The 27,206-nt window shown below is 41.9% G+C and overlaps 1 protein-coding gene across 1 annotated transcript in view; it reads left to right on the forward strand.

Annotated features, from left to right (window-relative positions):
- The window catches only part of GPN2 (GPN-loop GTPase 2), a 90,881-nt gene that overhangs the window by 22,810 nt on the left and 40,865 nt on the right, over positions 1 to 27,206 (forward strand). The window contains exons 2-4 of the mRNA XM_069217828.1: positions 4,368 to 4,812; positions 15,531 to 15,687; positions 16,363 to 16,523. Of these exons, the coding sequence (XP_069073929.1) occupies positions 4,402 to 4,812; positions 15,531 to 15,687; positions 16,363 to 16,523 (729 nt within the window). The 5' untranslated portion in view covers positions 4,368 to 4,401. The remainder of the gene's footprint in view (positions 1 to 4,367; positions 4,813 to 15,530; positions 15,688 to 16,362; positions 16,524 to 27,206) is intronic.

Below are 27,206 nucleotides of genomic sequence, written 5' to 3' on the forward strand. Positions count from 1 at the left end.
TATAAAACACATTACTATATGTCCTACCTTAACCATACACTACACCCTGCCCATAGGGCTACCTAGGGCCTACCTTAGGGGTGTCTGACATGTAAGAAAAAGGAAGGTTTAGGCCTGGCAAGTGGGTACACTTGCCAAGTCGAATTTACAGGTAAAACTGCACACACAGACACTGCAGTGGCAGGTCTGAGACATGATTACAGAGCTACTTATGTGGGTGGCACAACCAGTGTTGCAGGCCCACTAGTAGCATTTGATTTACAGGCCCTGGGCACCTCTAGTGCACTGTACTAGGGACTTACTAATAAATCAAATATGCCAATCATGGCTAAGCCAATTACATACACATTTTGTAAAGGAGCTTGCGCAGACTCAAAGGCATTCCAAACCTGGAACTATTGCTTACTGCTTCTTCTAGCCCCAGTATGTAGATCTTCAAAAATGTGGCAAAATAAGGAAATTCCTAGTATTCAACTGCACTATAGTATTAATCCTGCCACATTCAGAGAGGATATTATCAGAGCTCTTATATAATGAGAATGTTGTCATATTTTTTCCCCGCTCTACATAGTACCAAAGGGACAGGTCGATTTTGTGTAAAGGACAGGTAGATTTATGAAGCAGCGTGTTCCATGGACAAGTAGATATTTTATTACATTCCACACCTCTGAGTCCACGCCACGATACTTTACTTCACAACACTTTACTCTTCTGTACGCAACTCCACTCTGACAATCTACTCAACAAACACACAACTCCACTCTGATATTATAGTCCTCTTTATTCTACTCTACTCTGGGACACACTACTCCAGTCTATGACCCTCTGCTCCATGCTATGCTACTACACTCTGTCACTTTATGCCACTCTGTGCTAATCCAGTCTATGCTACTACACTCTAGGCCACTCCGTGCCACTGCACTCCACACTACCTCCACTCCACTCTATCACTCCACTTTACGCCACTCCATGTTATTTTACTCCACACCCTCCTACACCACTATTCCATTCTACACCATGCCACTGTACGCCACTTTGCCCCATTTCACTCTGACACTGCACTCTGACACTGGATTCAACTCTGTGACACTCTACTCCACTCTTTATCACTCTAAGCCACTCCACTACACAACACTCTCCTGTACGCCATTAACTTTGAGCCATGCTGTACAGCAGCCACTCTGGTGTACAACATGGCTGAAACACATTTGCAAAGCCTATAGCTCTCTCATAGGCGAGACCTGTTGGCTTTGTCAATGTTTGTTTTGTGTTTAGCTTTCCCCTCTTTGAGAACTCACTACATTTACCTGACCAAAGCAGGGCCAAACTCCTTCTCTTTGGTTAAAAAGGAAGTGTATACCATCGAGTAAAATTCCCTGCCAAAATACAGTATTGTTTTGTCTTCTTTCCCCAAATGAGCTTAAAATGTCCACATTTAGCTGGTTTTTGGATGCTGCACCAAGTCTTCTCAATCAGTGAGAAGTTTAGGAGTAAAATTGATTCCTCTTGCTAAATGGACTCCAAGTTGCCCCTGTTTATACCTGTTTAATCCTTTCATGAGGAAAATAATACCAATCCTTCCGTATCTTTCTGAAGATGGCCATAAGCTACATTTATAGTACACAATATCTTGCTACCCAGCACCACTCCACGTCACCCAGTTCCACTCCACTCTGCCACTCCACACGCCACACAATGCCACTCTACACCACTTAGTGCCACTCTACACCAATTCACTCAAACAAAGCCAGTAACTCTCACATTGACAAGACCAATTGGCTTTACCAATGCTTGTTAACTATTTAGATTGTTCGACTATACATGCATGCTTCTCATTCAAGGTGCTCTGCGTTGTACATTGTTTCACCTATGGAGTAAAAGTTTACTTTGTGTCCTGCTGCTTACTTACTTAATTTAGCACCTAGAGACCTGAATGGGGGAAGAGCACTTTGTAAATCATCAATACCATTACATAAAGTTACACTGACACTAAATTTTTCTTTTTTTCAGCTGTGCATGCTCAGCTCCAGTAGCTACTCTTCAGGTATTAGATAGCCTCCCTAGTCACAGAGATGTCAGAAAAGAGTAATAGGTATTCTGGAATGTATATTTCAGAGTCTTATTCTAGGTATCTATGCCCAAAAGTTGATTTTTAAAGAAGCGCAGCGCATTAAAAGAATGAAAAATACCGTGCTGACAGTGTAACACCCCTTCTTTTTGAAAAAGCAGGGCCTCCTGAACCATATATGTCTTCTGACATCCTCATTGATGTATTTCTGGCATTTTCTGTACAATATGCATTGTTGTAAATATATCTACAGCATGCATACACGTCCTATGCTGTTACTGTATATTTCCATGCCAGCAAAATTCTTTAGGTATTTAGTTGCTTTGTTATTATCCACTTACGTGGGTATTGTACAGTTCAGTTACTTGGCACCCCAACATCATGTACTTAACAACTATCCTCCTTTCAATCTGGAACAATCCATATTCATGTACGTGGGCGCCTTTACCCCATGCTTTTACTTTGGTATCATGCAGAATAAAAATAACTGAGGTGTAGCTTCACCTGAGGTCCCCGTTAGTCACTTTTGCTATGGTAAATATATTCACTCAAAATGTTTGTGTGACTTCTGTAGTTCTACCTCATGTGAGAAAAGGGTATCAGTATCTTCAACATTTGGCCATGACATTTTTATTTTAACAAATAGGGAGAGAAAGCATATCCTTATCTTTGAAATACACTTTTCTTTTATTTTCATTTCATTCCAAGAAAGTAATCTCTTAGGAATCGTCTTAAACCTCACAGGTTCCCTAAATAGGTTGACGATTTACGGTTGTGAAAGCTGCAGGGTGGGAGTGGCGAGGTCATTCTTATCGAAAGTGCTCTCTAAAAGGTTCCAACTACATTCCTTTTTTATGGCTGCTTGCATTGCCTGTAGCATGTTGGGAGGATGTGTCCTGTGAAAGAAGTTGAGCTGGATCAATCTAAGGTTTTCACTTCTCAGCGCCCCTTTTACATGCTCTCATGTCCCCTACACCCCGCCATATCTGGTTGATTATATTTCCATTTGTGTACCAGATTATATGTTAAAGCTAAGCGGTAAATATTGAGGTAAAGAGTACTGAAATTCACGACTACCATCCTCAGGATCCTGGTTGCCTCCAACATTGTTGGGAACAGGATCTGTGAGGAACTGAGTTATGTGCTTTGAGTTGGCTAGACTTGTCTAACATAAAGGTGAAACTGACTTTCTGGCACCCTAAATTATTCTGTGATTGTCACAAATTAATTCACTTAATTGTGTGAAAAAGTACTTCATGCATATCCTTCAAGGCCTTAATTTATGTCACACTTTCTTTAACTGCTCCTCCGCCCAAAAGTAGGTTGCAAGTTTTTATTGGGATCCTATCTGCAACTTCTGGTTTTCTCCTATTTTTGCTCTTCCTACGTAAAACCATTGGGGCTTGTCTGGTCAGCTTGCTACCTTTAAGCAGAAGACATTTTGAGGTGCATTTTTAGGTCTCGGCTAGACAGTGCTGAGAGTATTTTTAGATGTAAAATAGTCCCTTGTAGAAGATGGAATATTGTATCCAATAGCCAATAGGTCTTGGTAGTCTGAAAGCTATAGCAGTTGGAATTGTTAATGCATTTGTCTACAGCTCTGGGGCTATTTTGTTTTATTGATGTACGCAAATGCATTAACATTGCCAACGTCTATAGCTCTCGGATTGCTGAGACCTATTGGCTTTGCAAATGCTTGTTAGTATCATCTGTTTCTTGTTATTTTGCTGATATGTTTGTGGGATCTAAGTGGTTTAAAATTGTATTAGGTGAGAACATTGCCTCTTATCACACTCACTAAAGATTATACAGCTGTCAGAAAGGGTAAGGGTGTGATAAAGAAACCACCTTCCTAAAGTATTGGGCAGCGTGTTTCCATCCTTTCTTCTCTTGCCTGTCGGTCACCGGTCGATCCTCAGGACCTAAACTGACACCTGGTTCTTACCAGCTGCTTATTTCCAACTCTGTGGGATATGGTGATATAGAAAATAAGACAAGAAAACCCTGTACATTATGGATATATTTATATATTGTTCCTTGGATATTTTCCTATCGAAAGGAAGAGACCATAACACTGCTTTTCCACCACTGGCCAACACCCTTCTATTTTCAGACCCAGATGCCCCTCCACTTTAGAGAGGTGTTCTGATGTCAGCACCCCAACTGCAATATATGCAGGCACTTAAATTGAAAAATGGTTTTGTGGACGCAGACTGCACCCTGACAGACAATCATTTGATAGGTGTCCATACCAGCAAAAAGTTAAGTGAAGTCTGACAAGATCATTTCTCTTTTTCAGGATTTGCTGCAAGTGACGAACCATAGCAGCTGTGATGTCGCAAAAGTTGTTTACTACATCCTTCGGCCAGGTAGTGATTGGGCCACCTGGTTCTGGGAAAACCACCTACTGCCTGGCGATGCAGGAGTTCCTGACAAAGGTGGGGCGCAAGGTTGCTGTGGTAAACCTGGATCCAGCCAATGACGGGACTCCATATAAGTGCGACATTGATATCTCTGAGCTGGTGACCCTTGCTGATGTGATGGACAGTTTGAAGCTTGGGCCAAATGGTGGGCTGATCTATTGCATGGAATACTTAGAGGCCAACTTGGACTGGCTGCAGGAAAAGCTGATGGCACTAAAGGGGCATTACTTCCTGTTTGACTGCCCAGGGCAGGTGGAACTTTACACCCACCAGAGCTCAGTGAGAAACATCTTTGCACAACTGGCCAAGTGGAGCTACCGGGTGCGTTGTTCAGGCCGTGTTGATTTGCTGGTTCATTGGCATTTTCTGCTAGTGACAAAGGGAGGAGCATACAGTTGTAAATAGGAGATCTATAAAAGGGACAACATGTTAACCACACACCATTTGTCAAGGGCCCCATCCCTTCCCCTACATGCACTGATCATGAGTGCAAACAGCATCTTATGAAGAAACTGCTATAATGCCCTCTAATGAGTAAAACAAAACAAAGTTCAGAACGTCTTTGTAGGTCCCATCTTGATGCAACAGAGAACAGATCAGCCCTATCACAGATTGTCTTTGGTTAGTTGTGCATACATTGGTTGATCTAAAGTTGCTGTGTTCCATAAGTCAGTTTGTTTTCTTGGTTTCAAATACTTCTAATACTGCACACCTATCTCAAGAACAACTGGAGTTATGCCATGGGTGACAGTATTTTTTATGATAAGCATGTACAGATTATTTCGAGCTATGTGCTATTACCTCAGTTTCTAAATACTATGAGTGACACAGGCCGTTCATTACAGACCGTGGGTAATTAGGAGAAGTGTGCAAAACAGCAAAAAATGTGCTTTTTTAACCAGCAATTAAGCAATCGATTCTTGACTTCTCCTCCTAATTATATTTAAATGTTCTTAGACTTAAAGCCTACCCTTATGTTCTCACATTTCATTCTATACACTGAGTTCTGAGACACAGCGTATACCCGTCTCTCTAAACCCAGGAAACAAATAAAACTTTATAATTTGAAAGCTGTGCAAAATACAATTATGTGTAAAAGTGATTCTGGAGTCGACTTGCAAAAAGGACAAGTTGGCATTTCTCTTGGTGCAATAGTCTTTTCTCCCTTATTTTTATTCCAGCACATAGGTCCCGGAAATGGACCAATCTGAGTTTTAACATTCACCATCTAATCCTTATTGTTTTAATATGTTTGACAGTTATCTTGGTTAAACCTTTGATCAACCTTTTTCTGCATGTTCTAAGAATCCTCCTATTTTCCAGAAATAAAGTTTTACCCATAATTTTTTCCTTCCACCATATGTCTGGATTGGAGATAAACTTTTAGAGGATAATTCCAGGACCCCACCTCCTGAATTTATGATGCTAAGCAAGTACTTAGTTGATCATTAGACATATCTGAACATAATATTTGAGTCCCAACTCGAGTCTCAGTGCACTATTAATAGAACTCTTTGATAGGTCAAACCATTTACTCCAAATATTGATCTCCACTGTCTGAAGACATTTTGAGGCTTTCACATCCAATACTTAACAACTATAGAAGAGTATGTTCACTATTTTCAAGTTGTATGTCTTTGTTAAAAAACATTCAATGATTTATGCCCCTATAAGGAGTCTGCTCTTTTCTGTGCCCTTGCAGTCACCATAGCCCTCTGTTCCAGGCAGTCTATATGATTTTATAAAATTGAGATTCTTTGTAAACACCATTCTTAGCTATTAATTAATATTCACTCACTATTTCCAATTGTTTCCCTTTTAACCATCCTGACCACTTTCTTTTGAATTTTGTTTTTGGAAAAAAACCATCATTTTTGTTTTTGAGACATTTATTTTAAGACTATTTAAAACAATATTTCTCAAATTAATTTATGTGCCTCTGTAACCCTACTGGCATCTAAACAATGAGAACAGTATTGCCTGTATTTCTTGCCCAATTCTGGGGGAAAAAATGAGCTAGAGATAAGACACATGGAGCATCTGCCATACATATTAAAAACAAGAGTGGCGTCAGAATACATCCCTGACAGAGCTGCTAATTTTATCAGACAATGCCCTCTTGGGGCCCAACTCAACTTGTTTCCATGAGTCCTCATATAATTAAATGAGCAGTTTCAGTAAGCGGAAGGAATCCCCCAATTTGCCATTTTCATCCAGAGGCAAAAAATATTAACTGTGTCTAATGCAGCTATCAGATCTGGAAACGAAACATAAAGAGAAAGATTCCTTTTAAAGGCATACTCTTAACCAATTGTTGTAAAACAAGACAGCCATCAATAGTTGAGTATCCTTTTATGCCAAGCTGCATTTCCAGGAGGAGGTTATCAGTCTCAACCGTCTCTTCTAGAGTTCTTGGTAGGTGTTTTGCTTAGATCTTACTAGATATGTCCAATAGTGTAATCCTACGATAGTTCCTTTGCAGTTCTCTTGAGCCCTTCTTAAAAATTCGGACTCTAATGCCTCCTTTCTAAATTGCCAGACTTTTCCTGCCATTAATCACCTCCATAAATACTGGAGTAAGAGCCTGTCCCCCCAAGTTGGGATTGAGTTGAAGTATGTCGGCCGAAAGTCCGTCTGGGCCATCGACTTGTGTTCTTTTTTAATTACATATATATTCTTCAACTTACTTGACTTTTGGGATAGGCATAACAAATTCTGTGCCACTTGAGTACATAAACTTGTCGAGCCTTCAATAACCAGATTACCGTTAAATTTCTTCAGTTTCAGTTTATACAGCTCTGAAAGGTACTCCACCCGAACCGTTTCTTCAACTGGGTATGTTGCATTTTTTATTTATTTATTTTGCAGTGTCGTAGTTTGGACTCTTGCTCTGAGCAAGACTGCTGGTTTAAGGATGACAGTACTTTTGTTTGTAGGCGACTGCGTCTTTCCTACAACAAGTCGCAACTGTTGTCCCAACCTTACCGGCTCACTAGCAGCACCTCACCAGAAACACAATAGAAAAAGGTGATTTATGGCAGCCGTTTACGCATGGACTCGAAAATAAGATATCTCAGGGAATGTCGTGTTAAATGGAGATTACCCTTTTCTCACAGATATATTATGTCTCATACAAACAAAGGCAATCACACAGATGCAGTGAAGTTATAATAGTTTTTATTTAACATAACTGCAATTTGCGATAAGTTGCATGGACTGCAATGATTAGGATAATGAATATAGCAAGTAACAGTATTGTGAAGAAGAGAGTCATTGTTATGAAGACCCCCACCATTTTGCAATACATGAAAGAGATATATAAGATGGAATATGCCCTAATACCCTAACGTGAATAGGCCTAACCTCCTACCTAAAGGAGAGCTGGGTTTGCTAAACCTAATCTGCCAAAGCCGTGTCCATGAGAAGAGCCCCCAACCCTTGTTACCTTGGAATGAGGTCTCTATCTCAGACTCCACAGGGACACGAAGACTGGGTCAGCGTCAAGATGACTGCAGCATCGGTATCAGCGATGGTGGCGATGCCCTCTGGTCGGAATCCCTCTGATTATCTGTCTAAAGTGTGATGTATTTATTCAGATCTACAAGGTCCCCTGACGTAGGTGTATTCCTAAACAATAGATAACAGGCATGCTTGGGACGGAAATTAATATCAACAATCCCTCGAAAGTATAGAGAGGGAATATCCCTAAGTGTGAACACCTACTGTTTGTTTGTCTTTGGTGCTTGATCTTGACGCCTTGGCGCAGTGACACCGATAATGTAACTCATAACAAGTGGCCTAACTATAAACAAGGCAGCCATCTTAGAAGAAATAAATAATTAAATGGGCTAAGACAGAGCAAGCTAAGTAGGTTAAAAGTCACTAGGTGACGGGGGCACGAGTCTACAAGCCAGAGGCTAAGCTAACTCCTGTTATCCCATTAAAAACGAACTAGGATTCACTACAATAGTACACGATAATTTGCCTACTAAATGTCTAAATTTCTTAGATCTCCCTCTCTTACGGCTAAAATCATATTCAAACAGTTCTATTCTATTTCTTCCCAGTTCGATCTTCTAATTCCTTTCCTAGATTATTTTCTACATAATGTAAACTAAGGCTCTTTGTGCATAACCTCCTTTAAATGTATCCCTTATGTCCTTATTTACTTTCGTTCTAGCTATATCTTTCAGAGTTCACCAGTTCTTCTTCTTTAGGGCACATTTATTTGGGGCCTATTTGCTGCATATCTTACCTTGCTAAATAATTTTCCATAGTCCTTGTGCCTGGTATTGTGTTGATGAACTCGAATATCAGATTATTAATCAAGTTTACCATATGGCCCTTCAAATACGATGATCAGATTATCCTTGTCAGATTTTTGGATCTAATATGTTCACAGCTGTACCAGAATTCTCTATCACTACCGGATGGTTTGATGTTAATAGCAGTTGTGTAAGATCGCTCCCCGACAAGCCTCCTACTATTGCACAATCTAATAGAGAGTTTATCCTCGGTTGTCAAATGTGTGTCTAGCTGACTGATCACTCTTTATTCTACCATGGATTATTGACAGGCTAAAACTTATTAGGACTGCCGTCAGATTTTTTCCGAATGCATTTCCTTTACAACTTCTTAACACTTGCTCTAGAATGCCCAAGGCTTCTTCCAGATCCTGCTAAATATCATTGAAGATCCACAGGATAGAACTTTAGCATTTTAATCCCCCAGGAGGAGGGTTGGGCTGCAGTTATTTCAAAGTTACTTCTTCCAATAGTTGTATAAGTTTTATTAATAATTTTTAATGAACTTCATGCGTTGGGAAGTACATGTTAAAAATAAAATGGTGGTAATTATCTTGTAATGCAGTTATTACTTGGTCCTGTAAACCAGAATGCTCAACAGTTTAAAAAAAAAAAAAAAAAAAGCTGTATTCCTTCATTATTCTACTGCTTTTGAGATTTATATTTACTCCCATAAGAACACGTAAACTACTTGACGATTTCCCAAATTTGTTCTCAGCTGCCTTCGAATTATACGCTTAATAGTCCTGAATCACTTTATCATTGGTTTTCCTGTAAAGCCACAAAATGAATTCCATTCACTCTTAATGTCTCAAGTAGGGATTTGATTTCCAATTTCTTTTATATCTAGCAACATTGTGTGATAGAAGGTAAAAAGTGCATTATCATCTGGGTTGATATGGTTTTATCACTTGGGTCAGTGGCAGCTGCAATCCAATTCCAATCATACTTAGTTACCTGAGGGGCTACTAGTTTTTTTTGTGATTTCTGAATGAATCCTCTGCTCCGAGTCAGTTTCGTTGTAACAATTAGTTTCTGTATTGCTTTGTTCTGGTGTGTAGATTTTGCATGTCCATTATTCACCAAGGTACCTGGTCATTCTATGACTACTGCGTTTATTTCCTTAGAATTATAACTAGGTTTTTTCTCCTCAACTCTTCTATTTTAAAGCCTCTGTGCCTTATTACATCCAACAACCTTAATACTTTGTCTGCCAGGATTGTTAAGTAGAATTTGACAACAGCATTTGGCCAATCTGATATTTGCTCACCACCTCAGAGAAGGGTAACAAAAGCAATATCATCTGTTGATGTTTTAGAAAATCTGGGAACAGCGCTAAAAATAAAAAGACTTTTAGAACAATTTAAAAAGCATTGTCCTCTGAGTCAGCAAATATGTCAACCAGTAGTAACCTCAGAGGGTCTTGTGCCAATATGATACCGTCTCTGTGGATTTCATCTTGTCCTAACGAGCATTCCTGTTAAGACTCATAAATTATATGCAGATTGTTACTACTCGGATTATATTTTAGATTAGAACCATTATTTAATTCAGGGTCAGGTTAAGTAAATCCAAGAATGTTCCTTCCATTTACTTTCAGAGTATTCACAGGATTTATTTTAATTCATTTACTTAGGATAGGTTCCAGCAATGATTTTTTTTATTTAAATAAGGGGGCAGCTTCTTTTAAATTAAATGATGCCTTTACGTTCTGGTGTGTTGATAATTCAGCCCCAACTAATGTTACATTTCAATTTTTTCCTAATTTTGTTTTAGGATTTTCTGTCTCAGCTCGGAGCCCTTCATAGGTTGGTTCGTCCTCACTCACCCCTCTCTGTGAAGCTTTCAGGGTTTTTTTCATTCTCAAGCTTTTAGATGGTCCCTCAATTAGTTCCACTGACTACGGCATAGTCCCTTATTTACAATCATTTTGGTAGTGTCTGTTGGAGTTTTACCTTTGATACCTCTACCACCTTTTGAATTCAAAACTAATAAGCACTGTAGTATTGATAAGTTAATATCTGCATTATCATCAGTATCATTCAGTAATCTAGTTAATAGCTTAAAAATTGACACCAAAGCATTGTGAATAGATGACATCAATAATACTCCGTCACTTCGATCTGTGTCAAGAGTTGTGCCAGGTTGCCCCAACTGGCCCCCCCAACTCTCATCCTTCCCTCACAGAGGCAAAGGTCATATTAGATTGAGCTTCCGTTTCTGTATATTCATTCTGTCATATAAGGCAAAGAGAATGTTCTTTCCTTCGGTTGGAACTTTTTATCCAATGAAGCCTCTGGTTTCAAGCCGACAGTGGAAACTTCCCTTCAAATTGGGTTGAAAGTTACTTGTACATTAACCAATTCAAGTTCACCAGATATAATTGAGCTGAGCACCATGTCAAAACCTTGGTCAACATCTTCCCTTTTATTGATAATTTCAAAGATGGCGTTATCTCCATTGATATCACGATCAAAATGTATTCTGCAGTGTCCTGATCTGACCTTTCAACATGAATTTGAGACTTCTATTACAGGCTGTGAATGATTCTCTTTATGCAAACTCTTTTACCTTCTTAGAGCTATGCCATCCAAATCCAAGGCTTCTGTCGACCGAGATGGGGGAGAGGGGGCAGAACTTAAACAAACAATTGATGATGAAATTTCTTGTATTGTTAGTTTTGCTATTTGAATTGCAGTGTATCTCGGCTAGAATGGTGACCATGTCTTTCTTTAAATTTTCCTGGCCAAGCAATCCTTGAGTTTCATGTGCTTTTACTCTTGTCATTTGATGTTCCTCATGTCTGTTAGGAGTTCGAGTTTGTGGCTGTCTATGACGTATCTATAGAGACAAATGTGTTAGATTTCCTGCACTTGAAGGTCCTCCCCTGGTGTGGCAGTATCAAGAGGGCAAAAGACATCCAGTTTGCAGATTTACCCAAACCTGTCCTTTGTTTGGTCCATCCCCTCTGTTCGCTTAATGATGGGTGTTAGACAGTCTCTTATAAACTCTTTTCTACCAGCAGGTTTAGTTCCTGAGCAGTAGATGCTCTCCAAATGTGTCTTTTCCATTTGTAATGGTAGTCTGTCTCTAGGGTCAGCAGCATTATGATGCACATCCTCCAGTTCACCCACAGGCAGTTGCGGATGCAGTGCCTTTTTTTAATTCTCATCTCGGAGACCTCTAGGCCCTCTGAGATGGGGAGATCGGATATATATGTTGTCGCCTTTTGGCCGAAGGGGTCATATCTTTGATGGATGTAAACTGGTAATCATTCCTTCCTTTTTTAATTTACGTAGTCTCATGTAGTAAGGGCTTAATTTACTGTTCGTTATTGCATTCTAGTTAGCCTTAGTTTCAAATTTGTTTTTTCTAATTTCCTTGCTCTTGGGCATTCTTTTGTCACCCTTATACCTTACGGTGATCACAAAGGTTCACAAGAGAGCTCTTTATGAGCAATAATTATATCCCAAATGGCGGAGTGCTGTCAGGATACTGTAATAAAGACTCAGATTAATAATTTGTCTGAGGATGCTAGAAGATATCTGAGATTGCCAAATAAAATTAAATTAGGCTCAAAAATATCAGCCAGAGAGGCCCATTACACTAAAACAAAACTGTAGAGGGAAAGGATTGTCCGACGCCTGCAGATGCAAGCCACACCAAAGTCGTGAGCTGACTGGCGCAAGTTAGCAACGGCCTACCCCTCCTCCTCTCAGAATTCTCAAAAACAACCTCAGTTCCCCATTGCTTCTCCCAACCCTTGCCTGTGACTCACTGGTTACCTATGCAGCCGAAACAGTCCCACAGATGGATTATCTGGCATAGGGTGCATAGAGAGAATGGATACCAAGGAGTACTGAAGGAGCCTGGCCCAAGCCGAGCGACCCATATCAGCACTAGAACCCTGGCAGCTTGTGCTGCTCCCCTACAACTCCTACATCTGGGCTCTCAGTTCTCAAATCTGCTTTCCCGGTTCCCTGGCTCTCAGTCGAGCTCGAGGCCCTACACCGGAGCTCCGGTAGGTGAATGTCAAAGTCCAGCTACCTGACTCCTGACGTTGTCTGCTCTACTTTGGCTCTCAGTGTGTAATGTCAGTCCTTCATAGAAAAATCACCCAGACAGTCTGAAGTTTACTTGGCTACCATGGACCTCCAATCGGTCTGAGAGATTTAAGAGGCTTGGTCCAAAATCCTATGCTGTTTGCCTCAGACAGGTCCCGAACCCAGGGCCCTATTGTTTTGTTGTTGTTAGAAATGGCATTAATAGTTACTTTTTGACAGTATTAGATAGCTTTAAAGTGTGTGGTTACTGGAATATAGCATTCTAGTAACCACCCCAGGACGCACCCACTTAGTGCTAGGTTTGGTTTTGTCTTGCTAGTGCTCCAAATGGTTCTTTTCTATTTGTTATTGTCACCCACCCCTTCTCTTTCCTGTAATTTATTCTTTTACATTCTCCTCAGCTCCTCTTCTGCTTAATTGTCCCAATCCCTTTCGTTTTAACCTTTTCTGCTGACTTTTCTCTTATCATTTGCTGTGGTTTTCCGAAAGGTGTGACTGCTTTCCTTGATCGGTCACAGGAGCTTACCCTGTCTTTCCTTCTCAAACCTAATCATAGATTATTCTAACATCCGTTCCCAGAGTTTCTGAAGCTGTCCATGCCCTTTTGATGATATAACCCATTGCCCTTATACTCCTATTCCAGAAAACCATGGATTTATATTTTCATGTGGATTATTCAAACATGTCCTGTAGCGTGCCTCCATATTTATTTCTACCATTTGTATGGTCCCATATCTGTAATGTTGTGGCTTTCTCGCCGGTATAATGGTAGATGGCATATCTGTTTGATCAGTCATTGAATCCTCCAGAGTGTGCAGAAACAGTCAGTCTGTATAAACGGATCAGTGCCTCCAATCATGCCTTTGGTTACAGAACGTGCCCTGTCTCAAGAGTATCCAAACCAAATGAATGCTGACAAATAACAGTGTTTATATTTTGGTAAACCGTAAACGTACCTAGTCAGTCTGGATTAACGATTTTCAATACCTCTCGACCTTTTGTCATGGTTTGTTTATATAAACAATTGTATGTAACATTTTTGGATGCTGTGCAAAAAGCGTCAATGTCGTACACAGAGCAAAGTAGCAGCTTGAAGGGACCTGGAATAGTGATACAGTCTTTGATCCAATTCGAGCCTCCTTTGTAACATGAATATCTTTTAAATGTATCCATGTACTGCTAGAGTGCACCAGTTGTCATCTCAAATGTGTGCAGGTAAATGGAATTTAAATCACACAGGTCTTTTATATTCCAGTCTGCAATCCAAACACGACCCTCTTCCTTGGCAAAAACAGCATCAAGTGAGAGACATAACGTCCCATTGAAAAACACATCCACAGTGGAGCAGGATACTCACTTTTCAGTGCATGGCTTTCCATAGGACGGTGCACACATTACATAACATCTGTGTCATTCAGAGTACATGAACATTCCAGCACACTACCATAACACAAACAGAGAGTGGGGGAGAATTTGGCTCAGAGGAAGAGCCTGTGCCCCTTACTGTCTCACCATTATTATAGAACATATACACAAGGAGTATGGGGTGTGGTTAGGGGACCAGTGGCAAAGAAGTTGCCCTTAGTCCTAGAATCCCAGATTTTGAGACTTGGTAGTGTGTCAGGAGTAACTTTGAAGGGGAAAGGAAAGTTTCCTTTACGGACTAGGTGGTCTCACACACATTAGTGTCTTGCTTCATCATATGACCACCTAGCCCCATCCAGGTAAGACAGTGCCACATGGACAGACTCAACCTCCAAGTTAAAAGAACTTGGGGAGAGTGCTGAAATTAGAATTATCTGGATAAACAAGCGATCCAGTTGTGCTAGGGAAAATATAAAAATACCTAATCAGTCACCTGTGTAATGGTACACCTTTAATCGTGGTGACTGCTGGTATGGTTAAAAGAAGTGATGGGACACCTACTGAGAATAATGATTCGAAGGGTCACCTAATCGTTGATACATGGCCAACATGTTTCTGCCCACTTCGGAGAGCCAAAGGGGGTCTGGGGGCATTTGTCAGGGTCTAGGATCCCTAAATATCTATACTAAATATTCAAGTAAGAGTGGATTGCCTCCTACAGCGGTGCTCTAGTAAGGAAAGGAAAGGAGGCCTACCTGTGGGCAGCTAGCCACAGCAGTCCTATTCCTGGTAGGCTATTTGCCCCTGGTCCATGGGAGGGGGGAGTCCCCTTATAGTCCCACATACTCGGGGAGGTGCCCGCCTTGAACACCTAATCCGTTCCCCTCCCCGACCGCTTGAGACATACCTGCTGTCTCTGTGTGATCATCTCAGCTTAAACTAACTTTTACTGCACCAGTCACTCCATATTGCAGAATGTTTTATACCATGGCCAGTGAAGGTATTTTTGCACTGAATGGTGGAACTGCTGCTTATATTAGAAAAGGTCTACATTTAATAGGTTGTTTGCAGAGATGGTCCTTATGCTGATGTTAAATCTGTTGTCAGTACTTTTTCGGTATGGCATTGTTACATCCCTTCGTTATTATGTCATGCCACTCGCTCTCTGATTCCTAATTGTGGGTTTCTCCTCCTTGGTTTTTCTCTCCTTGCTTCCTGGTTGTAGAGTTTTTTTAATCTTGGATCTCCTTTCATGGCTGCAATCGTTGATTGTTTTATTATTAGTATTTTCGTTTTACTCTTATAGTTGTCATCAGTGCATTTGGTGGATTCCCATTATTGCACAGACCCGGCCAAGTTCATCTCGGTTCTCTGCACCTCGCTGTCAACTATGCTGCATGTGGAACTGCCTCATGTCAACGTCCTGTCAAAGATGGACCTGATAGAACAGTTTGGGAAGTTGGGTAAGATGCTCTAGAAATTAACCATTTGTGGGATTGGGAGGTAACTGGAGGTTAATAAGAAGTAATAGACAAAAGGAGATATCTAAGTAACTGGGAAGATTGGGAGGGAGAAGTGATAAGAGAAAAGAAGGGTAGGAGCAGAAGGACACCCCAACAACTGGGAGAAATGGGGATGCACATTATACCAGAGTTGAGTAGAGCAGTTTGAAAGACCAAAGATCAGCGTGCAAATGAGGTGTCAGGGGTGATTTCTAGGGTGAGGACCATGCCTCCTTGCATATCTGGATGGAACAATTTAAATAAGGTAATACCTTGAACCTTAAGGAATGCAATGTTGGTGTACATTCCTTGATAATCATCTCCTGTGCATGGATATAGATTTTATTTAAAATTAGGACAACTTATTGTATGCAATAGAGAGCACCTGTGTCCTGTGGGAATCCCTATCCAGGTATATACCTGTTGCATTCTTTATGTGTTTGGAACAGTTGCCATGGCCTTCGTTCTTGGTTTTATCTACTTGTTTGCAGAAGTACACTTATTGCATTACATGAAGAGGCTAAGACCCACATGTTGCCCCATCTACAGTATGATTCATGTTCATACTGAGCAGCTGTTGACCAGAAATTAAGGAAATTATTACATCACTTGCTATCCATTTTATTTTTTTTGCAGCATTTAACCTTGATTTCTACACGGAAGTGTTGGACCTCTCATACCTAGTGGATCACCTGGCCACAGATCCTTTCTTCCAGCACTATCGGCGTCTAAACCAAAAGCTGGTTGAAGTGATAGAGGATTACAGCCTGGTTTCATTCGTGCCACTTAATGTACAGGTAAGGTTTGCAAGTTTGCATGCTTTTGTAAGAGAGAATGTTGGAAAAGAAGAGAAGTACAGGGGCCACATCCCTCACTGTCTGTAATATAGGTAGAGGATTACAGGTAATTTTAGAAAAACAGAGGAAGAACAGAAATGCTAGAAACGGGTAAACCAGCCACCCATTTTATCACTGAAATGTAATTTTCTCTGTACTCTCCCACGTTCTTTAGGCACATTAAATATTTAAAAATAGCTAGGTGATGGATTAAATGCTTCAGTTAAACTCAGCCACTTGCAATCGCTCGGGCTGCATACCAACCCATTGTTTTTCACCTACCATACCATCTCAGTTTGGACCCAGCCATATGCAAATCAATCTTCACCCTGCTTCCCATGGGGACAGTCTAGCCTGAACTGCCAGGCCAGGTCCTCCCTGAGCTGAAACAGAAGCAACCCAGGAGCGGTTTTGCCCTTTTAAGGGCTCTTTAGCCAGGTATAGTTTGGTTCCAGTGCACAGCGGGCACAGTGGCCCCATAACAACCTTAACAAAGGGTGAAACAGGTCCTGGGTTGCTTCTGTACAGGTTCAGTGAGGACATAGCTTGGCAGTTCAGGATGGACTGCTCCCACTGGAGCAGGGACAAGACTAATGTGCATTCAGCTGGATCCAAACTGAGGTGGAATGGTGCGCAAAATTAAAACAGCTTGGTATGCGACCCGAGTAATTACTAGTGGCTAAGATTAATTCACGCATTCCATCCATCACTTTTTGTATACTTGACTAGATATTTAGACAGGTGATATTTCAAACGACAGTCCTGTGACAGGTGATTGGGTTGTTTTTGCCACTTTAGAACAATTAATGTTTCTGTAGTGACAAGACACACTACCTTTTCCGATTCAACAGCATGACATGTTCCATAGACTTGTGTATTTATTTTAATAAAATGCTGTTAAACTGCTTATTAAGTGGTAAAACCTTTAATATCTGGTCTATGATAGGGTTTAAGCTATGGCTTAGTCTGTGTGGTAATCATAGAGACATCTTAATTTCAGAGTATCTTAAAAAGTAATTTAAAACATGTGATGCCTTAATTTCTTCTGATGTCTAAGCCTTATGGGGTGCCCGGAGGTCTAATGGCACTGGAAGCTGGGGGCACCAATAAATGCATGTATTTGTACAGTACTGATGATGAACATCGAACAGAATGACTCAGGAGTTCTGACTTGGGCAGAACTTCAGTCATCTAAACCCTTGCAAGGGTGCTTTTGTGAAGTTATTGGAACCATGTAATCTGCTACACGGTTTTGCAAGTTACAATATTCTTTTTGTGTGCTGAAGCATCCCTACAACCATAATGTTTGATGGCATGTGTGGTTATAGATACACATGCTCTTCATACTTCTGCCACCAAATGTGTGCAAGTTGTTTTTCTTCGAAGAAGTCTTACAAATCACGAGGTACAGTGACTCCTCCTCTGTGTGATAATGCACATGAGCATCGACTCCATTGTTAGATTGTTTTCTTTTCTGCCATCTGGTTCGGACGTGTTCTTCGGTGCTCCTGTTCGAGACTTTTTCTGGCTCCCTTCGGTCCGATGTCAACCTCTACACCCATCGGTATTCTTTCGCTCAAGTTCCATCGTAATCTTTTGGAGACAGAAGCAGTCTCTTGCCTATCGAATCGAAGTTCTTCAGTTACAGTCTTTGGGCTTTTCCTTTTCAGGCCTAGTTTCTTGTCTCATCGGCTTCAATTAAAAATGCACGGCTAATGGACTGAACTCTATTTCGAATCTGTCCCAACTGCCACGCAAAGTATTTGCATACAGACCTCCATCAGGTTTGCAACCTGTATCTATCTCCTACACATAATGAGGAAAACTGCAAGGCCTGTCAATTTTTTCAGTTGAGGAAGACTTTGCGGGATTGTTGGGTGCATCAGAACGAAATGCAGCTCCAGGACCTGGAAGAGACACCCAATATCTTCGGCCACCCCTATGCCGAACAGCAGAAAGAACTGCACAAGGCATCAGCAGCAGAGGAAGAGGCCTTTTCCAAACTGGACCCTTAATCGAAGTCCGAAATAGAGTTCGGCCTACAGATGCAGGACCTTCCTTCAGGACAACACGCAGTAAGTACCCATGCCCCTGTCATGCCCACCAAGAGATATTTGGTTCCAACCAAAATTATGTTTCCCGGGTCACCGCTGCCATCAGGGCATGGTAAGGACCATGTATCTGCAGAGGATACCCCGCCCTCAGGCTCGGCACCGAAAGCAAAGCCAAACTCACCTGTTGCCGGTCCAAGCTGGCCAATCTCAGTGCCGAGCCAATCATCTGCCTCCTTGGTTCCGAGCACCTGTACCCAACAAAGAGTCTAAACTCATTGATGTTTCAGGGAAAAGAATGGCAGCACAGGCAGCCAATTTTTAGAGAATTGCCAACATCCAGGGGTTGCTGGCACGATACGATGGGGCCCACTGGGATGAAATTGAGGAAGTCCTCCAACATCTTCCTGAGGAATATAAAAAAAGAGGTCACCATATTGTCCAGGATGGCAAACTCATCTCAAACAATTCTATCAGATGTGCCCTTGGCTCTGCAGACACATGTGCTAGGGGCATCAACATAAGCATATTGTTGGAAGGACATGCTTGGTTAGGTATATCTGGCTTTAAGCCAGAGGTACAGCAAATGCTTCTTAAAGTGCCTTTGACTAACAGCATTTATTTGTGTCTCCTAGAGGATCAAACATTAGAGAAAATGAAAAAGGACACAGAGGTTGCCAAATCAATGGGGGCACTTCAAGCCACCACTCCTCATGGTGCTTTTGGGCATCCCACATACAAACAGGGCACCAAGACAACTTGATGATTGAGATGCCTCAACCTCTCCCTATACAGCAACATCAAGCCTCCCCGTCAAAGGCATATTACATTGACAAATACAGAGGTAATAATTCCAAGCGGCGTGGAAGCAGTGCCTCCCCTTGTGCCACACCCTCTACATCCAAACAGTGACTCGTTTGTATTCCACCCTGACCCACTCAACACCTGTTGGAGACGAGTATCGCTACTTTTCCCTGCCTGGAAAACTATAACAACAGACCAGTGGGTGATGGATATCATCCAACATGGTTATTGCCTGGAGCTCATCAAAACATCTCCAAACATTCCACTTGTCAAACTCTCCATAGAACAAAATTTGCTCAAACAGGAAGTACAGGCTCTCTTGCAGATAGAAGCCATAGAGCCTAAACCACTTCCACAGCAGGGTTCAGGAGTATACTACATATACTTTCTCATTCTCAAAAAGGACGGCTAACTCAGGCCTATATGAGAACTCAGCCGTTAAATCAGTACATCCTATCAGAACATTTCCATAAGGTAACTCTTCAGGATGTGATCCTCTGCTACAACAGGGCAACCTTGTCTGCACTAGACTAAAGGATGCTTATTGTTGCATCCCAATCCATCCAGCTCACCGTAAATACTTCAGACTTGTAATAGCGGGAAAACATTACCAATTCAAAGTGCTCCCATTTGGAGTCACTACCGCATCCCAGGTGTTCACCAAATGCCTAGTGGTAGTCACAGCACATCTGCGCAGAGAAAGTATTCATGTCTTCTCATATCTGGGTGACTGGCTCATCAGAGCCAGCATGCTTCAGTTTTGTCTACAGCATATTCAATACACTCTACAACTTCCCATCAACTGGGGTTTACCACCAGCATACAAAAGTCACACCTTCAGCCACCACAGGTTCAGCCGTATCTAGGGGCTATTCTGAACACACAACTGAGATTAGTCTACACAAATGCATCCAGGATTCAGAACATCTTAGTGGTTTCACCTCAATGAACACTTAATAATCAAAACAGTTCAACAACTCTTAAGCATGAGGGCATCTTGCATTGTGATAGTACCACATGCAAGACTACATATGCGTACGCTGCAGGAATGTCTGGCGAGTCAATGGTATCAATCACAAGTCAGTTACAAGATCAAATGTTGGCAGACAGCCACACTCATCACGTCTGCAGTGGTGGAACACACAAAACCTATGAAAGGGGAGGGCGTTCCTCTACCCTCTTCCCCAGATCATTCTCACAGCGGATGCGTCCCTCACAGAATTGGGTGCTCACCTACAGAATCTCACAGTCCAGGGTCTCTGGAACACCAAACACCAAGATCTCCAGATAAACTACCTCGAGCTTCGAGCTGTTCACCTGGCATTGAAAACATTCCTAGTTCACCTGATAGGCAAGGTTGTCTTGATTCAGACAGACAACACAACAGCCATGTTTTATTTACAAAAATGGGTGGGGGGACACCCCCTACACTTATCAGGCCTATCTCAGACGATTTGGCGTGGGGCAGCATGTCAAAACATTTATCTGCTAGCAGGAGAATGACTTTGCCGACCTCCTCAGCAGGATACAGCAACATGTCCATGGGTGGGAACTCCATCCCTAGTCTTCCTCCTATACTTCCACAGATGCGGGTTTTCCCGGATAGACCTATTTGCAACCGCAGACAACACAAAATACCAAGACTTTGCCTCCAGGCTTCCACACCCACTATCCAAGGGCAATGCTCTATTGAAGAATTGATCAGGGATATTTGCCTACGCTTTTCCTTCTCTCCCTCTTCTTTCATTTGTGGTTCGGATGCTCCGGCAAATGTCTGTCATCCTCATTCTCATAGCTCCCACTTGGGCTTGTCAACCATGGTTCACCACACAACTTGAGTTTTCCATAGTGCCTCAAGAGAAGCTTACCCTCAACCCAGATCTTCTCACTCAGAACCACGGAGAGCCGGCAGTGCACAGGATAATTATCTCACTATACTTTTTACTCCTAAAGAGGTGGAAAGGATATTACGAGCGGGGTGGAGTGATGGAGCCCTGGGTCCAAATGGCATTTCATAGGCTTTTTTTTTAAATGGACCCTCAGTACTGGGCATGCGTGCTGTCGCCTTTGTACAGAGAAGTCGCCAGATCCATTCCAAAGAGTTGGGGAGGGACAATAATGCACCCAATATTTAAAGGTGCGGACCGACCAGCTCCAGCAAACTATAGGCTTATAGCATTAATAGACGCTGAAGCAAGTACTATGCTTTCCTGATCCTACAAGAATTATAGTGCCAACCAAACAGGATTCAGAGGGGGCTTTGGCACATCCACTAACATTCTAGCACTTACTGTATTAGCTGGCAAATGCAAGCAACTAAGGAAGAAATTGTATCTCTGCTTTATCAACTTTAAAGTTGCATTCGACCAAGTTGATCAAGGGATACCATGGCGCAAGTTTAAGGAGATTAGCATCCCTGCCACCCTTCTGCGAGCCATCGAAGACCTCTATATAAATACATGGATTCAGGTCAAACTGGACAACGGCTTCAGGTTATCAAGGAAAATCTCGGCCGAAAAGGGGTTGAAACAAGGGTGTGTGCTGGCTCTTCTCACCTTTTTAATCTGTTCATGGTGGATCTATCAACCAGGTTAGGCGGTGTAGATTTGCATTCACTGCGCTAGGAGCCTTCTGCTTTATCTCACCTTGCATAGACAGACGACGTTGTACTGCTGAGTCTTACTAAAATAGGCATGCAAAGGTCAGTCACCAAACTAAATGAATATTTTAAAGCAAACAAACTAGAAATAAATACCTCCAAAACAAAAACAATGACTATCTCAAATGGAGCTGTACAGCCAACCAAGATCCACCTGGACGCAAAGTTCCTATAAGAAGTCAACAGCTATAAATACTTGGGACTGTATCTGGATACTAAGCTAAATTTCATGGAGCACAAACGTTATACAACTAAAAAAGCAAAGGCGCTAATCCACGCATTTTGTACCCTGCGCAAAAAGTTGGATGGTCCTTCCTTAAAGCCCCTCCTGTCTATTGTAGCAGCCAAGTGTCTTCCGACAGTAGCACATGCAAGTGCTACCCTGCACAGGAAGGACACATCGCTCCTGAACAATCTGCAGATCAAAATCTATAAGACAGTATTCTGCCTTTCAAAAAATGCCTCTCCTGCACAAGTCCTCCTGGAATTCGGCCTTACAGCCCAGTCGCTGGGAAGAAAATATGCTGCAGTAAAATCTTGGTACAAAATAAGAGCGTTATAGGGCTGTTTGTTAAATAATGCTCTATGGTTTGCCCTGGCTAATGATCTTTCTTCCAATCATTATACATTTCTCTTCTTCTCATTAAAACAGACAAACATGTTAGACCTCTGGGAAAAAATGTACCCTTTTCAACCTTTAAGAAAGTAGTTAATAGAGCAGCAAAACTCCAATCAGTCATGGATGACAAGCATCTTCAGCAAACGACTGCACGCCTGGATGGTTATCAACAATTAAGACAGGATGAAACCAGCTCTATACCTAACCCAGAAATTTTTTAACCTTATTACACGAAAACTGATGTCGCTACGCTTTTTCCAGCCATAGCAGACTTGCCATTTTATAAATCTAGGGGACCAATAAGATCTAGATTATAAGGATTCAAAAAAGAGGACTTCATACATCTAATTTGCATCTGTTCTATGTTAAAGCGTGCTCTGGTCGCCTTACTTAAAATGGTTTTGTGGACAGAGGGGTCTGCACGTGAAGGACAGCAATTATCTGCAGCCTTAATCCAGAAGACACACAATTATGCTGTAAATTAATTACATTTCTGCAGACACACGCAAAGGCCGTGAATATGAATGTAAAGCAGGAATAATCAATACTCTAAGGAGCACTAAATCAGCTTGTCTAGTGGGCTTAGGAAGCTCTATCCTAATCAAGTAGAGTGGTGAAATTCCTGTTAAAAGCAATTGGAATAACACAACTGTAAAGTTCTTCGGTATTGTGATGTCCACCATATGTTTTAATTAAAGAACAAGTATGCTAATTATGAATGATGGTTTCTACCACAGATTGGTTTGATCTATTTTAACGGCTGATTTTAGACCGTTTATGATTGATGATAAGTGTCATGGGTTTTTATCATTGATTGCGCAACCAACTAAACAAGTAAGCTAATACATGAACAATTGTTTAGTGTAGACCAATTTGATAGAACCTAACGGCCGATTTTGGACTTTTTTAAATTGATGAAAAGTGCCACGGTTTTATCTTTGATTTCCCAAATTGTTCTGGTTTTAATTAACTAAACAATAAAGATTTCATTCATTCCATGGGGAAATCAGGCATCCAAATGCAAAGGAACTCAACCTTGCGATTTGGCTCCTGAGGTCATAGAATTTGATTACCTTAATCTCCCGCCTGAATGTGACTATTCTCAAAGAAGCTTGTAAACCTGCAACTAGAGCAAGTTACACTGCTAAGAAGAAAATATTTGTTCTCTACTGCAGCAGTAAACACTGATCCATTTGATGCAACTTTTCAAAGCATTGTCCACTACCTTCTCCATTTGTAGACCTCTGATCTGGCTTAAACTTCAGTACACCTGCATTCAGCTTCAGTGCCTGCATACTTACCAAACAGACATTTATCCTTGTTCAGGGTACAAGTTGAGGAATTCATAGAAGTCCGTAAAAGAATAATTCTACCTAGGGCTCCCCCGCACCACCATAGAACCTCCATATTGTACTCACCAGGCCTATGGACCCTTCATTTGAACCTCTGCATAAATGCCCCCGCCAAATTTCTATCTAGTAAGGTCGCTTTTTTTGGTGGCCATCCCCTCGCTTAGACATGTTAGTGATCTCCAGGCATTAACCTTGGAAGAACCTTTCTTCCAGAAACCCACGGATATGGTAAAAAGATGTAAAAAGATATTTAATGTACCATATTGACAGAACTAAAGAGTTTTGTAAAACTAAGCAACTTGTTGCCTTTTCGCCCACTCACAAAGGAAAGTCCATTTCTAAATCAGGCATTTCTAGATGGATAATTAAATACTTTTAGACATGTTATGCAAAAACTAGAAGAACTTTGCCCACACCTCTTCAGGCATATTCTACCTGTAAGATAGGTGTTTTCTGTGGCTCTTCTGGGCAATATACCAATAGCTGAAATATGTAAATTAGCTACATGGTCTACTCCATACTCTTTCACTATACATTAAGGGCCCTGCTTTATAGTTCAGGTAGAGTGTGTGTATCTACAGCCACACATCCCATCAGACAGATTATGTTACTTACCCTGTAAGCATCTGTTCGTGGCATGTAGTGCTGTAGATTCGCTTGTGCCTGTCGTCCTCCCCGAAATGCTCTGGCTGTTGCAGTATCTTTTTATACTTTGTTATGCATGGGCATCGCTTTACACACACTTACATACTCTACTCACCTGATTGCAGGAAAACAATCTAACAATGGCAGCGATTCCCATGTGCTGTATCACCAAGAGGAGAGTCGCTTTACCTCGTGAATCGAGAAACTTCTTTGAAGAAAAACAACTTGCACACATCCGGACCCAACACTAGATAGCAGGAGTATGCAGAACATGTGAATCTACACCACTCCATGACACAAACAGATGCTTACAGGGTAAGTAACATAATCCTTTGTGTGGCAGCGGATGTAAGTAAAACACTCTTTACAATGCATTCTCATAGGAAAGAGAATTAAATCGAGGATTCCTGGCACATGGTGCAGTTTAAGACTTTCAAGGAAAAACAACTCTACTTTCCTATCAATCCCATTTTATTTTCTTAGGTGAAATAAGTTGTGCTAGCTTTTCTTTACTATGGGAAGTCTGTGTAATGATTTACTTCATTCTGCACAAATTATTATATATATATATATATATGTATATGTGTAAATATATATATGTATATGTGTATATATATATGTGTGTATATATATATATATATATGTTCGATGGCATGTGTAGCTGCAGATACACATGCTGTGCACATTCCGCCATCTGGTGTTGGGCTCGGAGTGTTACAAGTTGTTTTTCTTCGAAGAAGTCTTTTCGAGTCACGAGACCGAGGGACTCCTCCCATTTCGACTCCATTGCGCATGGGCGTCGACTCCATCTTAGATTGTTTATTTTCCGCCATCGGGTTCGGACATGTTCCTTTTTGCTCCGTGTTTCGGGTCGGAAAGTTAGTTAGAATCTCGGAAAAAACGTCGGTATTGTTTGCGTTCGGTATCGGGTTAGTTACAGCAGATCGACACCGAATTTAGAAGAGTTCCGGTGGCCCTTCGGGGTTTTTTCGATCCCCCGTCGGGGCCTGGTCGGCCCGGCCACGTGTGAATTCAAGCCTGATGGAACAGACCCCATTCCGCTTCTGTCCAAAATGCCATAACAAGTATCCGTATACGGATCAGCATCTGGTCTGTAACTTGTGCTTGTCCCCAGAGCACAAGGAAGATACTTGTGAGGCCTGTCGAGCGTTTCGGTCCAGAAAGACGTTAAGAGACCGAAGAGCCAGAAGACTGCAGATGGCGTTGACGCCGACAGAACAAGAGCGTTTCGAGGAAGAAGAGGAAGCTTTCTCTATCCAAGAGTCGGACTCGGAAGAGCTCGAGGCCGAAGAAACGACGAAAACCGTGAGTAAGACGTCGAAACATAAGACTCACGAGAAGTCAACAAAAGCCCAGGGGACGCCACCGCCAACAGGCCATGGCTTAACCCAAACAAGCGGTGACCGAGCCAAGGCACCGAAAAAGGGCACGCTGGTGTCAAAGTCATCCGACTCCAGTCGAGATACCGCCACACAGCAATCTCGGACCCGAGACATCGGCTCTGAGAAGTTTCGGCACCGTCACAGCGGCACCGAACAAATTCAGCATCGAGACACCACCACGCCGAAAATTACAAAGGTTTCTTTGGAGCCTAAAAAGACCTCTGAAAAAGTTTCGGTTCCGAAACATCCAGCCTCGGAGCCGAAAACAGGTTCCTATACAGAGGAACAAGGATTTGCCTCCCAAATGAAAAAACATAGATTTGGAGAGGAACTTCAAGCTGTAGAGCCAGACTATACTCAAAGGAGGCTCCACATTCATCAAGACACAGGGAAGATAACCACTCTTCCTCCAATTAAGATAAAAAGAAAACTTGCCTTTCATGAAAAGGACAAGGAGCCACAGGCAAAGGTGGCAAAGAAAACAACTCCACCACCTTCTCCACCACCATCAGTGCACACATCACCAGTAGCAACTCCTCCACTGATGCACTCCCCGACTCATACTGCCATGAGTCAAGATGATCCCGATGCATGGGACCTTTACGATGCTCCAGTATCGGACAACAGCCCAGACTCGTACCCTACCAGGCCGTCCCCTCCTGAGGACAGTACATCTTACACACAGGTGATCGCAAGGGCAGCTGCTTTCCATAACGTCACCTTGCATTCAGAACCAATTGAGGATGACTTCTTGTTTAACACGCTAACCTCCACTCATAGCCAGTACCAAAGACTACCTATGCTCCCAGGAATGCTAAAACATTCAAAACAAATCTTTCAAGATCCTGTTAAAGGCCGAGCCATAACTCCATGAGTGGAGAAAAAATATTACAACGCAGTTAAATCCAGACTCAGTAGTTGTCGGGGCAGCTCGTAAGAGAGCAAACTCTCATACCTCGGGAGACGCACCACCTCCAGACAAAGAGAGTCGCAAATTTGATGCTGCGGGCAAAAGGGTTGCAGCACAAGCAGCAAACCAATGGCGCATTGCCAATTCACAAGCGCTTTTGGCAAGATATGACAGAGCGCACTGGGATGAGATGCAACATTT

The sequence above is a fragment of the Pleurodeles waltl genome, chromosome 12 (genome assembly GCF_031143425.1).
Source record: "Pleurodeles waltl isolate 20211129_DDA chromosome 12, aPleWal1.hap1.20221129, whole genome shotgun sequence".
In the NCBI taxonomy this organism is placed as follows: Eukaryota; Metazoa; Chordata; class Amphibia; order Caudata; family Salamandridae; genus Pleurodeles; species Pleurodeles waltl.